The sequence below is a fragment of the Anser brachyrhynchus genome, assembly GCF_964034855.1.
Source record: "Anser brachyrhynchus genome assembly, chromosome: 3".
NCBI classification, from domain to species: Eukaryota; Metazoa; Chordata; class Aves; order Anseriformes; family Anatidae; genus Anser; species Anser brachyrhynchus.
In genome coordinates, this window is record NC_137696.1 from 124,916,950 (window position 1) to 124,929,803 (window position 12,854).

The following is a 12,854-nucleotide window of genomic DNA, read 5'->3' on the forward strand; positions in this document are numbered from 1 at the left end:
AGCGTTGGTAGGTGCTGGGTAGGGCCTTACGGGTCTGGTGCGTGCCCAGCAGCTGCGTGGGTGCTCACCCCGAAGCTCTCAGCAGTGACCATCACAAATCCACGGCTGGCAGCTGTAGGAGCTCCAGCAGGTGACTTCTGGCCCGAGGCTCGATGCTTTGGGGACTTGTCACGCGTTGCACAAGCTGTGTGACTTCGTGTCTCTGCTTCCTGATAGCTCCTGACACTCCTTTTAAATCCCTAAGCCCTCTTTTCCCCTCTTTATCATTTTTTTCCGTGCCAGCGAAAACGATAAAGCCCCCGCGTCGTCCCTGACCCGTCGCAGTGCAATCAGCGGATTGCATCATTAACGGGGGCGGTTTTGTGCTCCCAAAGCTGGGTTCAAGGGTGCTGGGGTGGGACGGGGTGCTCCGCAGCATGGTGCTCAGTCTCTGCAGGACCGCGTGCTCCCGCACGGGTCCGGCACTGTTCCTTCTGGGGCTGCTTGCTGCTCTGCACTCGTGCCCTGGGATCGGGACCGAAACAGGCAAGGTGAAAGATTTCCTCTTGGTTTTCACCCCTCTGCCTGTGAAGGTGCCCAGGTACCTCTGGGTACGGGGCTGAGCTCTGTGTTTTGAAAAATTACGGCTCCCAGAGAGTTTAGCTGCAGACATCACAGCGTGATGGGCACGGGGACGGCGCCTCGTCGGCGGTTTCGCCCCATCCCCGGCAGGTCCGAGCACGGATGGCATCTCTCTGCGCATCCTCCAGCCGCGCCCGAGCCCTCCCCAGCGCCCTAATCCCCCCTCTTCCCCTGCTTCTCCCCCCAGGAATGTCTGAGCTGGAGATGGGGGTGCCGGATCACCAGTTTGGACAGCCGGGCATGGGGGAGCAGATCCCGTGGACGGATAACAGCATGGCACCCATGAACCGAGGCGCGCTGAATAAACCCGATGAGTAAGTACCGCGCCTCGGGCGGCTTCCTGAGCTCTGGCAAGACACTGGGATGCTCTGGCGATAGCTGGGATAAATAAATGGGATGTGCCCCAGCTTCACTAAGGGTCTGGAAACCCAGCAAGCACAGGCTGGGAGGCACTGGGGCTGGGGAGGTGCAGGGTCTGCTGGTTCTCTAGGGACACCCGTGTCAGCAGACGCAGACGGTGAGACATGCACGCTGTCTGGACCCGTATAATCCCATATATCCATGCTGCAAGTCCCCGCTGGCCAATATTTGGGTTAACATTCTCCAGCGTCCTTCCTTGCTGGGGTCAGCGGTGGCACCCGGAGAGCCACGGGACGGTTTTGTGCTTTCACGTGACCGCAGTTCTTTGCATTCCCGCGTGCTTGGCTTCAGCTGAAATAACTACAGGGGTCGAACAACCCCCTGAGGACCTCTGGCCACCTCTTGTGGTCATCACCTGCCCGATGTGCAACCTTACTCCTTGGTAGAAATGGATGCAGGAGCCTGCAGTTATTTGGGGATGGGAGGCCAGGAGGGTGCTGTGGGTCAGTTATTTGGGGACAGGAGGCCAGGAGGGTGCTGTGGGTCAGTTATTTGGGGACAGGAGGCCAGGAGGGTGCTGTGGGTCAGTTATTTGGGGACAGGAGGCCAGGAGGTTGGGGAGCCCCGCTGATGGAGCTCCGTGCTTGCTGCCCTGCCACGCAGGGGGCACCTCGAGGTGCTCTCCAAGCCGTCAGCGCTGGCAGCAGCACTGCAGGTGGTGGTGCCTGGACAGAAGGCGAGTCCTTCCCCTGGCCCAGGGGTCCTGAACCTGCCGGGTGAGGAGCTCGGCGAGGATCCTCTCGCAGCTCCCGCTGCCCAAATCCGTCCGTGGTTTGCGGAGAGGCGAAACTTGCTCTGCTAATTAAGCCGACGAGCACTGTGTTCCAGCCGTGAAGAGGATGTGTGTAAGAGCTGCATTTGAGCAAGGCAGGAGCCAAAGATCTTCTTCTCGGGGCTAAATCTGGATTAATTTCTAAAACCTCGTCATTCAGCCCAAGGAGAGAGTCGCCTAAGTGGGCTCTGCCGCTGCACTTGGAGTTCTGCTCGAACAACTCAGCTTCTCGTTGCTGGAATGAGATGGGAGATAACATAAATCCCCGCTTAACTGAGGAGCAGCATTTCCATCAGCCCAAGCCCTTGCTGCGAGGAAGTAACTCCCCTTTTAAACCCTGGCGCTGCCATGACTTCGTCGCTGGCGCGAGATCCGTGGGGCAGATCTGACGAAGGGCAGAGCAGCTGGGAAAACCGACCTTGGTTTTAAGCTTCGAACGCTCCCTAAAATGCTGCTCTACTCGCTTTATCGGGTAAAAATGACCTTCCCTTACTCAGCAGCCTTGCTCTCCAAGCACTGAGTCAGGCAGCCGTGCTGGAGTCATTTTTTTCTCCCCAGCCAGCACAGCTGCGAGGAAGGGAGCTGGATTTTCTCCTGGCTCGCGCAGCAGCAGCAGGATTACGAACTGAGTCAAAGAGCACGGCCCAGGCCGGTGCGAAAGGCTTGGGACGTGCACGGTAAGGTCACACCTCCGGCAAGGTGGCGAACCTTGCGCAGTCCCTGGGCATGCAGAGTGGTTTGAGTGGCACCAAAAGCCTGGCTAGAGTTTTGCAAGTCGCTGTCTGCTTTTCTCAGCCTTGAAGGGGTCGAAAGCAAGCAAAGAGTTGCTTGCAGGGCTGGCTGCTGCCTGGCGTGGTTTTTTCACGGGTCCATCATCAGGTCTGTGCTGAAAAGCCCCCAGCGGCAAAGCCAGGCTCCCCGCGTGGTGGGTGCCACCAGTAAAGCCAGGACACGGACTGGGACCCCGAGCTGGCAGCAGGACGAGAGGTGGAGAGGGCTGGTTGTGGTGGTGAGCCTCCGTCCCTCCCCGACTTACGTCTCCAGGGGACTTGGCTGCGATCCGCACGCTTCCATCTAGCGGCGTAAACTGCAAAAACCCGGCTTGGGCTCGAGCTGAGAGCAGGGGCGCTGCCAAGGAAAAGCCTCCCGGCTGAGTTTTGCACTAACAATGTGCACAAACAGAGTTGCGCTAATAAATATTCGCTAACGAACTTCAGTTGGGCTCCAGCCGGGAGGTGCCCGCAGTCCAAGCAGCTGCTGGGTCCCTGGAGGAGACCCCAGCCGGAGCAAGCAGATCCTGCGGGGCTGGGAAATGTCTTCAAGCTATGGCAAAGCTGCCACACGTGTGTGTGTGTCCCAGGCTGCCAGCTCTCTGCTGGCCTCCTCGTTTTCTCTTCAAGTGGCCCCGTTAGGGCTCAAGTGGTGAAAATTGCCTCCCTTAAGGGTGCTACCAGCAGAGCTTTCGCCCGGGGGGGTTTGTGGAGGTTTTCCAGCCGCGAGGTCCTTCTCAGCTGGAGCCTGGCCTTGTTCAGCAAGCTGGTGGTGCCCAAATCTCCTGCCTGGCCACGGGGAGCCTCCTCTTCGAGCTCTCCCGTTCCCCAAATCCTCCGGGTCTTCGCTTCTTAATCAGGCAGGACAACGACATCCCCTCTTCTGCGCTCGTGTCGCCGGTGGGAGCGGGGCACTTGCACCACGGAGCGGGTCCAAGGCGCCTTGAACCGCGCCCAGGTCGCTGCAGGCTGCTCTCACGCACTCCTCTAATCCTCCCCCCGAGGTCAAGGATGCCGCCCGGGGCGCGAGGCGGTGGCCTCGCCGCTGCCATCCCGTGCCAGCTGAGATGCCCGAGGCGGCCGGGGCATGTGCGGCAGGCGGGAGACCTTTCGGAGCAGCGTTCGTGCCGGGGAGGCGTTTTCTGGGACCTCGGGCAGCATTCGCTGAGCAGCCGAATTCCTCCCGCCCGGCAGCACGGGGCTGAGCCGCGCGGGCGAGTTGGGCGCCCCACGTTGCGCGCCCGACGCGTGCAGAATCAGAGTTTTCACCGGGAAAAAAAAGCCAGAACGGTCGCGGTGGGTAGAAAATGTCGAAACGCGAAACAAATGCGACTGGGGTCACCTGCCCGGGGGTCGCCTGAACCCGTCGGAGGTTTATTCGCTCCCTACAGGCTGTGTCGTCCCGCGATCTCTTTATAAACCATCTGCCACCCGTGCGCAGCTCCGGCACGGGCTGAAGAGATGTTGCCAACCTGAATTTATCCCCTCGCTGCCTGTTAACCTGGAGGAAAAAAGTTTGTCCTCCCCTTTCACTGCAAGAGCGACGCGTTTGGGCATCGAGCTCCGTTCTTTGGCCTCGGGGCTTCGGGTCTTGGTTTGACACGGAGCAGCAACCAGCAGGGACCCCGGCTGTAGGGCAGGCAGCCCCGCTTTTCACCTCTGCCCCCCTGCTTCCCTCTCTGCCCCTGCTCTGCGATTTAAGAAATCCCAGCGCCGAGTATTCTCTTCCCCCGGATTAAACTGCGTGTGTTGGCTGCAGCGCTCTTGGTCAGGTTGGCTCCAGTTACTTACTGTACATCTGGTCCTCATCTGGAGCTAAAAGGATAAACATGTCTGCTGCTTGGGAACCGCTGGCATGTTCGAGCTCTCTCCTTTGTGCCTCCCCGCGAGCGTGATGTGCCACGGCTCCCTTCATTGTGTCAGACCCGGCAAATCCGATTGACTCCAATTAGTCACGTCACTGGAATGTCTCTCATTACATATTAATCTTATTCCCAAAGAATATCGAGCGAGCTTGTCAGAAATGTTATTTTATTTTATTTTTATTTTATTTTTTTTTTGCAGCTGGAAGGTTCCCTTTGCCTTCAGCTGCTTCGCTTCCAGCTGTCCCAGCGCCTCCCCAGCCTCCCCGCTTTCGTGCCTGCACAAGTTTTGCCCTGCCCAAAGCTCCCGCGGAGCAAAAGCGCAAAGTCGCACTCCAGAACCCACCCGAAGCCCGCTCCTGGCTTCGTTCCTTGGCGGATTCGGTCCTGGCAAGCAGCTCGTGGTGCTGCGCGGGGCGGGAAGCCGGCAGCGCCCGGCGGAGCGAACCCCGCGCCTTGGGGGCTCAGCGCCGCTCGGGTTCGGCAGGGCCCGGCCCCCGTCGCCTCTTGGCAAACGTTCACGTGTCCCCCTCGGCTTCTTGTCCCTGCAGCCCCTGCATCACCTCGCAGCTGGACGAGCTCCTGTGCCCTCCCACCACGCCGGAGGGCCGCAACGACGAGAAAGCCCTGCTCGAGCAGCTCGTGTCCTTCCTGAGCGGCAAAGACGAGACGGAGCTGGCCGAGCTGGACCGAGCCCTTGGCATCGACAAACTGGTGCAGGTAGAGAGGGAGAAGGGCTTGGGGCCGAGGGGGCGGACGGGGCCAGACGCCGAGGGGCTGACACGAGGGTGAAGGAGGGTTCCCAGCATCCGCCAACAGGAGGCCAGATGTGAGCGGGACCGGCAGATTCGGAGAGGATACCCGATACGGTGCCGTTCCGCTGGAAACGTTGGAAAGCAGCCCCGTGAAATCCAATAGCCCGCTCTCGGCTTTTTTTTTTTTTTTTTTATAAATGCAGTCCCCCCCACACACACACACCCCGTGAGAAAAGCCAGCCCGAACGCTGCCGGCCCCTCGCGGCTCATGTGTCGGGGCGTGGGGAGAGCTGGCGGGCCGTCCCGCTTCCCCGCCGCGCTCGGGGGATTCGGGGCGCGGAGGAGCCTCCCGGCTGGAGTCCCGCGGGCGGAGATTCCTTCAGCCTTAATTGTGCTGCCTAATAATATATCTTAACGGCCTGGCTGGTATGAAACCCTGCGGCCCTCGCTGCCGAGATTGGCTTACACTGCAGCTGCCCCTCTGGCCCGAATTTAACCGCAGAAACAAATGCCAGCTTCGCTTCGGTGTCGCCGCCGCCGTCGTTTTTGGATGGTGCCGTGGCCCCGGCAGCAGGCGTCGGCGTGCGTGGAGGCGTCTGAAGGGGCTGGGTTTTCGTGAATACCGGGGCACGGCGCGGGGGAAAGCCTGCCTGTAGGAAGAACAGCAAGGGAGGCGGATGATGAGGTGGATGGCTTGGGATTTTTTGTAGCGTGGGTTCTTTTTCCACGCCCCGTAGTGCTCACGCTCGGCTTTTTCCAGAACAGCGAACCCAACCTGTTAATAATGGCAGTGCCCTAAAAAAGAAACCTCTGCGAGCAGATCCCTCCTGGTGCTCTGGGCCTCATCCTCCGCTGCTGAAGGCCGGGGACATCCCAGGAGGTGGCACGTCCTTTTTTCGTGAGGGACCTGGGGGACCCGCCAGCGATTCCCGAGCCAAGCATTTGCCTTCCAAAACCAGGTCTCTTCTCACACCGTGCATCCAAAATCAACAACTGCCTTTTTTTTTTTTTTTTTCCCCAAGAGTGCGCTTAGGGGTAGGGAGTTCGGCCCCTCTGGTCCTCCCAGAGGTGCTCTTGCCAAAGCTGGGTGTTTGCACAAGGACTTTGCAGATGCTGGGTTTGAGATGTCCCCGAACATCTCCCGGCCGTCCCCGCACCGACCCGGCCGAGGAGCACCCGGCTGGGAGGATCGTCTCGTGTTTGGAACCGGCCCCCCCGGGCTTTGCTCCCATCCAGTGATCATTTCATTAATGCGAACCTCGGGCTTTTTCCCCGGCTTCAGATGAACCTCAGAAATATTTTAAGTAGCTCCACGAAATATTTGCTTGCGGTACACGTTTAGAGAAACGGCGCTGTCAGCATGCAGGAGGGAAGCGTGCTGATAGTTCCCCTCCAGGAGATGTTGTTGGCAGGTGGGAGTTCGCATCCCCCTGGGGACAGCTCGGCGATTTACTCCGACTTCAGATTTTTTGCTTTTTAGGCCCAGGTATTTCAGGCCCCCCGCCAGCACTGGCCCTGAGGGCCAAGCACAGCTGCCTCGAGCCGCGGGCTGGGCTCCCGCAGAGCGGTGCTGGCACCCACAGGCAGGCACGCGGTGGCCTTGGGGACACTTTGCCACGTCCCCGGACACGGGTGGGTTCTCTCACCTTTCCTGAGCCCCCTCCTGTGTCCAGTCCCCCCCCACTTCTCCTTGCTGCCGCCGACGTGGTGAGAGGAAGCGCCGGAGGTGTCTGCGCCCCGTTTAATCAGGAGGCGGCCGCAAGCTGGGGATTTTGGGGAGAGAAGAGTGAAAAAGCCTCGTTTTGGCAAGCCTGACTTTGGGCTGCTGCTTTATGGCCCGAAACCCGGTCCTTGAACCATGCAAGTTCCATCTGAATTTCTGGAAGGGGGAGAAGACCAAACTATTTCCCGTGTTCAGGTCGATGCTCCGAGCGGGGCGCGATGCCGTTTGGGCCCTGAGCCCTTCCAAAAAGCCTTTTCTGGGGTCTCTGCTCCAAAGCAAGACAAATCAAATCATTTCTGTCCCTCTGAGGTCTGCAGAGCCCTGGGGAGCGGGCGTTCAGCCCCCCGGGGGTTAGCGCTAGCCCTGCAGCAGCCCGCCCTGGCAGAGCAGCATCTTTCAGGGCGCTTTGCTGGGGCCGTCCCCCACACCCAACCCTGGGGCCGTGCACCCAGCCGAGGGATGGGGTTGCAACGCCCAGCACTACAGCAATTTCTTGGAAATTAAGCGATTTACCGAGACAAAGCCACGAGTGCAGAGCTTCGAGGGGCACAGCTCGCACAGCACCGGGCATCGGGGGGGCGGCGCGGCGAGCATCCATCCGTCCCCCCCCCCGCCAGCGGTCCGGGCTCGAACTCCTCCGGGCTCCACCGTAAAGGTTTTTTTGTTTTGTTTTGTTTTCCCCTCCCTCTTTTTCCTCCCCCAGGGCGGCGGGCTGGAAGCCCTGACGGAGCGGTTCCAACCCCAGCAAGCCAGCGCCCCGCAGCTCCTGATGGAGCAGAAGCCCGGCATGTACCCCCAGCCTTACTCCTCCGCCTCGCCCAGCGCCAACCTCCCCGCCGCCTTCCCCGGCATGGTCCGCCAGAAGCCGTCCTTCGGCCCCGTGCCGGTGCAGGTGCCGCCGCCGCGCGGCGCCTTCCCCACCGCCATGGCCATGCAGCCCCGGCAGGCGCTCAGCCGGCCCCCCACGGCCCCCAACCAGCTGCGGCTTCAGCTGCAGCAGCGGCTGCAGGGGCAGCAGCAGGTAAAGCCTCCCTCGGGGGCTAGGAGGGGACGGGGGGACGGGGATTTAGGGAGCCGGAGGGTGGGCGGCTGCCGAGGGAAAACGTTGCTGTGGCGTCCGCATTTTTAGCTGGCAGATCTTCCTGACCCGTCCTTTTCTCTCTCTTTTCTCCCCCTCCAGCTGATCCACCAGAACCGGCAGGCAATCCTCAACCAGTTCGCAGCCAGCTCGCCGGTGGGCATCAACATGCGGGCGGGCATGCAGCAGCAGATGACACCCCAGGTAAGGGGGGACACGAGGGACGCGGCGCGGTGGCGCGGTCCCCGTTAGCTCAGGGTGACACGATCCCCTCCGCTCGCTCGCTGCGCACGGAAAAACCGCCCAGCGTGCCGAGAGGTGGCTGCCAATGAGCTGCTGTGGTTTATTTGTTTCTTTATTCCATCCCCTCCACCTGGGTGAGGTATAAATACCTCGTTACCGCTCAGAGGCGGATGTGCCAACGCGGTTAATTGAGAAGGGTCTCTGGGAAATAGATGGCGTCCTTTAAATACCAGGATCTCCAGTGAATCTTCTTAATGATCCTGCAAATCCCCGGGCCCTAAAGTTCTCGCTTCGCTTCGAACGAAGCGGATGAAACATCTGCTCGCTACAAGGAGGGGTTGGGAAGTGTAGCCGAGTTCGGGTAACTTCATTCCACGTCGCCTCTGAATTTCGTTAGGCGTCGTGGCGTCCCTGGTGCGCCGGGGGGGGAATATTACCCGAGGGGACCCGGCAGTTTCCATCGCAGCTCCGTTTTCGGCTGCCGATGGCTTTGCCGAGCTCTCGCCGGCCGCGCTGCGGCTTTCGAAGGTGCTGGACGCGAGCACATCTGGCTCGGCCCTGTGGGGAAAAAAGCCCGGCAGGGAGGGGAGTCTCGGGGGAAGGGTTTTGGGAGCGGCACGCAGCCGAGAGACGGAGGTCGGAGATCCTGAGCCTGGGCACGCGAGTGGCCCTCGCCGGGAGCCCAAGGAGAGGGTTTTAGGCACGAGAAGGGGGTTTTGCTGCACCCCTCGAATAAAAGGATTGGCCCGATAACGGGGCGATCGTGGGAGCTTCCCTGGCCGCCTGGGGGACGCGGCCTGGATGGAGTCTGGTCCTTTAACGTCCCCCGCCTGCCCTGCCTCTGATCTGCGCAAACCGGCAGATTTTCAGCACTCCCCCCTTGCCCCTCGGGGCTGCTCCTCGCTTTTTTTTCCAGCTCCCCCTCAGCAAAACGAGGACGGACGCCCCAAGCCGAGGGGGAAGGGGAGGGCCGGGGGGGGGTCGTTGCGAGCCGTTTGCAGGGGAGCGAGGGGGGGCTAATTCGGGCATCTTCCTCTCCCCTCCCCACCCCGCAGCCTCCCCTCAACGCCCAGATGCTGGCCCAGCGTCAGCGCGAGCTCTACAGCCAGCAGCACCGGCAACGGCAGCTCATGCAGCAGCGAGCCCTCCTGATGAGACAGCAGAGCTTCGGCAACAACCTCCCGCCCTCGGCCGGCCTCCCGGTGCAGATGGGGGCCGCCCGGCTGCCCCAAGCCCCCCCGCAGCAGTTCCCTTACCCCCCCAACTACGGTACGAGCCCCGGGAACCCCCCCACCTCCACCAGCCCCTTCTCGCAGCTGGCGTCCAGCCCCGAGGCCGCGCTGGCGAACCGCGGCGGCATGGTCAACAGGGGGATGATGGGCGGTGTCGGCGGGCAGTTCGGCGCCGGGATGACGCCGCAGATGCAGCAGAACATCTTTCAGTATTCGGGGTCAGGTAGGTGAGGCCGGAGGGGACGGCGAGCCCCTCTCGGTGCCGGCGTCCTCGGCGGAAGGGCGGCGAGGGCGCGGGGAGGCACGGCGAGCTGGAGGCGCGCCCCGAGGGACGGGAGAAACACAAAGATGCTCCCGGGAAATCCGGGTTTACCCAGGTTATCGCCAGGACCGGGGTTCGCTCGCGGTGTCGTCCTTGGTTTTGTCCGCTCTGCTCGCAAAGCGGTGCGGGGAGAGAGGCGGAGGGCACAGCGGTGACCTCAGAGGATGCTGCGGCACCGCGGGCTTCGCCGCCGCCGTCTCACACCGTGTCCTGCTGTTCTTCCTGCACACCCCCAGCGAACCTTTTCTGGTCAAATCTAAAAAAAAAAAAAAAACAAAACACCACCGTTTGGCCAAACAATTCATTTTTTTGTTTGTTTTCACTCTCCCCACCAAAATCAAACGGCAAAGCACTCCCCTGAGTTGTGCTTCCCTGAACGCTTACGCTCGGGATCAGACCAAATCCTTGCCAAGACATCCTAAAGGAGCTGCAGACAGCTCCTGCTTGTCCTGTGGGCACAGAGCTCTTGTTAAATCCCTGAGCTCGAGCAGGAGGGCGCACTAGGTCGGGTGCTTGGAGGTCTTCACGCCCCGTGCGGGGTCTCAGCAAGGCGCAGACGGCCGCCCCAGGGTGCGGCAGCCGTGCGGGACGCCCTTAGCCGCGACCTTATCACTGCCCCGGCCGTTTCCCATGCGGGTGCGGTAGGAAATGGGGCCACCTGCCGATGGAAACCGCTGGGGGAAGGGGGTTCCCCGCTCGCTCGGCCCTGAAATATTCGCAAATACGGGAGCGGTGCAGCTGCTTGAAATGAAACCCAGGGACCCTGGGACCGAAAGCCGCGGCTGATTCTTCTGCCTCGATACCAGCAGCTGCAGGGGGAGGAGGTGGAAGGGGGGGGTACCGACAGCATCCCGCCCCCCCCCGGCTGATGCCCTCTGTCCTTCCCCAGGCATGGGTCAGCAAAGCGAGCCCGCCTTCGCCCCCTCGCTCAGCCCCAGCAGCCCCCTGATGTCGCCGCAGCTCCCCCCGTCGCAGAGCCCCATGCTGCAGCCGGCGCCGCCGACCCCGGGCTACCAGTCGCCCGACATGAAGAGCTGGCAGCAAGGAGCCATGGGCAACAGCAGGTAAGGTCGCGGGGATCCTCGGGTGCTTCGGGTTGGGGGGGGGATTTTTTAGGTCCTCCGGTTCCGACCCCGATGATCCAGGCTGTTCGCCCAGGCTCAGGGGTGGCCAGGAGCCCGCAGCGCTTCGGTTTAAATCAGTGGGCACGGGTTGGAGACGAGGCACGGAGCAGGTTTTGGCTTTTGATGGTGGCTTAATTATGTGCCGTGAAAGCAGGTGGATTTAGGAGACGTGACAATAAAGGGAGCCGTGCCCGGCAGTCCCAGTGAGGCCCGCGCCGGTGCCTCTTAAACAAATGCATCCGGCTCTGACTTGGGGGGGGGGGGTGAAATAGGAAATCGCCGGATTTGCTGCCTTTTTTCGTGTGCGAGTCAGGTTTGAGCTTCGGATCGCCAGAAACAGGAAAAAACCAAAGGAAACCAAACCAAAATTCCACCTGGATGCGTTGCTTTGTATCTGTGCGCAGCTCCGCTGACCTTTCCTGGTCAGGCAGCAGCGAGAGTTTGGGGTCACCCAGACCGGGGCTTCGCATCGCTCCCAGGCTGCCCCTCGTGGTCCCCCCTTGCCCCCGGTGTCTCTCCGGCCCCGCCAGGCCGCGCTGAGCAGCCTCCAGCTGCAGCAGGAGCGGAGGGCAGATGTTTCCACCCTGCTCACCAACCCTCCAGGGCATCCCCGGGCTGCTGCGGCCCCTGTAATGCCCCCCCCGCGCCCCGTCCCTCCCTCCGTCCCGAGGACCTGGGTCCCTGCTTTGTGCAGGGAAGAAAGCGAGGAGGCCGCGGGAGCGAAGTTCTCCCCCTCGCCCTCCGTCCCACGCCCCCCCCCAGCTGCACGCGCAGCCGGTGCTGGCCCCGGGGGCTTGATCCCACCCGGAACGGGCAGAGAACATCCTCCCGAGTGCCGTGAACGCCTGGCTAACCCTTTCCCCCCCCCCCTCTCTCTCTCTACCAGCGTGTTCGGCCAAGCCGGGCAGACCCAGGCGGCCCCGGCGCAGCAGGGGATGTACAACAACATGAGCATCACCGTCTCCATGGCCGGAGGCAACGCCAACGTCCAGAACATGAACCCCATGGCGGGCCAGATGCAGATGAGCTCGCTGCAGATGCCCGGGATGAACTCCATGTGCTCGGAGCAGGTCAGTGCCGCCTCGCCCCTGCCCCCCGCCACCTTCCCCGGGGTGATTTCCTTTCCCCCCAGGTCCCCCCCCGAGCCGTGGTAGGTTAACGTGGTTTGCGAAATCCCCCCCACACCCTGTTGACGAGCGCCGTGCATCCCAACCTCCCGCTGCCCCCACGGGGAGCTGCCCCTGCCGTGGGTTTAGGGCCGGGGCTGGGCTTGCAACATTTTCCAGCATTTATCTTCCCGAAAGAAGCGAGGGGAGAAGCAGCAAATGCCTCTGCCTCCACTGCCGCCGTGCCAGAGCCTGGCCAAAGTGCCCTTAGCAGGGGCAGAGCACCCGCAGCACCCCAAGCCCGTCTAGAGCCGCTTTGGCGAGGTGTTTGGGGTTTTTTTAGCAAATTTCCCAGTGTCTGTACCCAAACCGAGGGGCTGGCGTGGAAACCTGCTGCTCCTTGGCTATTTAAGGCCAGGATGCTGCCGCCGGCACCATGGCTGATAGATGCTGCGTCCTTCCCGGCCAGCCCGAGATGTCTCCGGGTGTTTTAGGTGCTGGGCTTCGTCTCGGTGCCACGAAGCTCCTTGGAGCTGCTCTTGGCTCACGGGGTTTGCGTGGGAGCGCTGCAGGCCAGGCCTTGCAGCCTCCCCAGGGGCCGAGCCCGTGGCTTTTCCCCCTCTTGTCAACGCGTTCGGTGACATTTCGCGCTCCCTGGAGACGTTCCCAGAGCTGGCAGCAGCTCAAGGCAAAGGTGCAGGAGGTTGGGAGAGAGGCAAAAAGGTCCCAGACCCGCTCCCGGTGCCGGGAGGACACCGGCGCTGCCCCCCACGCGTGGGCTCCCCCTCCCCAGACCCACCCAGGCTCGGCTCGAGAGGGTGGCGAG

The 12,854-nt window shown here is 61.9% G+C and overlaps 1 protein-coding gene across 6 annotated transcripts in view; it reads left to right on the forward strand.

The window, feature by feature from the left end:
• The window catches only part of NCOA1 (nuclear receptor coactivator 1), a 166,647-nt gene that overhangs the window by 151,022 nt on the left and 2,771 nt on the right, over positions 1 to 12,854 (forward strand). For all 6 annotated transcript variants that reach the window (XM_080585496.1, XM_080585499.1, XM_080585501.1 and 3 more), the window contains 7 exons: positions 809 to 935; positions 4,997 to 5,165; positions 7,627 to 7,944; positions 8,104 to 8,205; positions 9,300 to 9,699; positions 10,688 to 10,862; positions 11,809 to 11,992. In XM_080585496.1, coding sequence (XP_080441622.1) covers positions 809 to 935; positions 4,997 to 5,165; positions 7,627 to 7,944; positions 8,104 to 8,205; positions 9,300 to 9,699; positions 10,688 to 10,862; positions 11,809 to 11,992 — 1,475 coding nt within the window. The remainder of the gene's footprint in view (positions 1 to 808; positions 936 to 4,996; positions 5,166 to 7,626; positions 7,945 to 8,103; positions 8,206 to 9,299; positions 9,700 to 10,687; positions 10,863 to 11,808; positions 11,993 to 12,854) is intronic.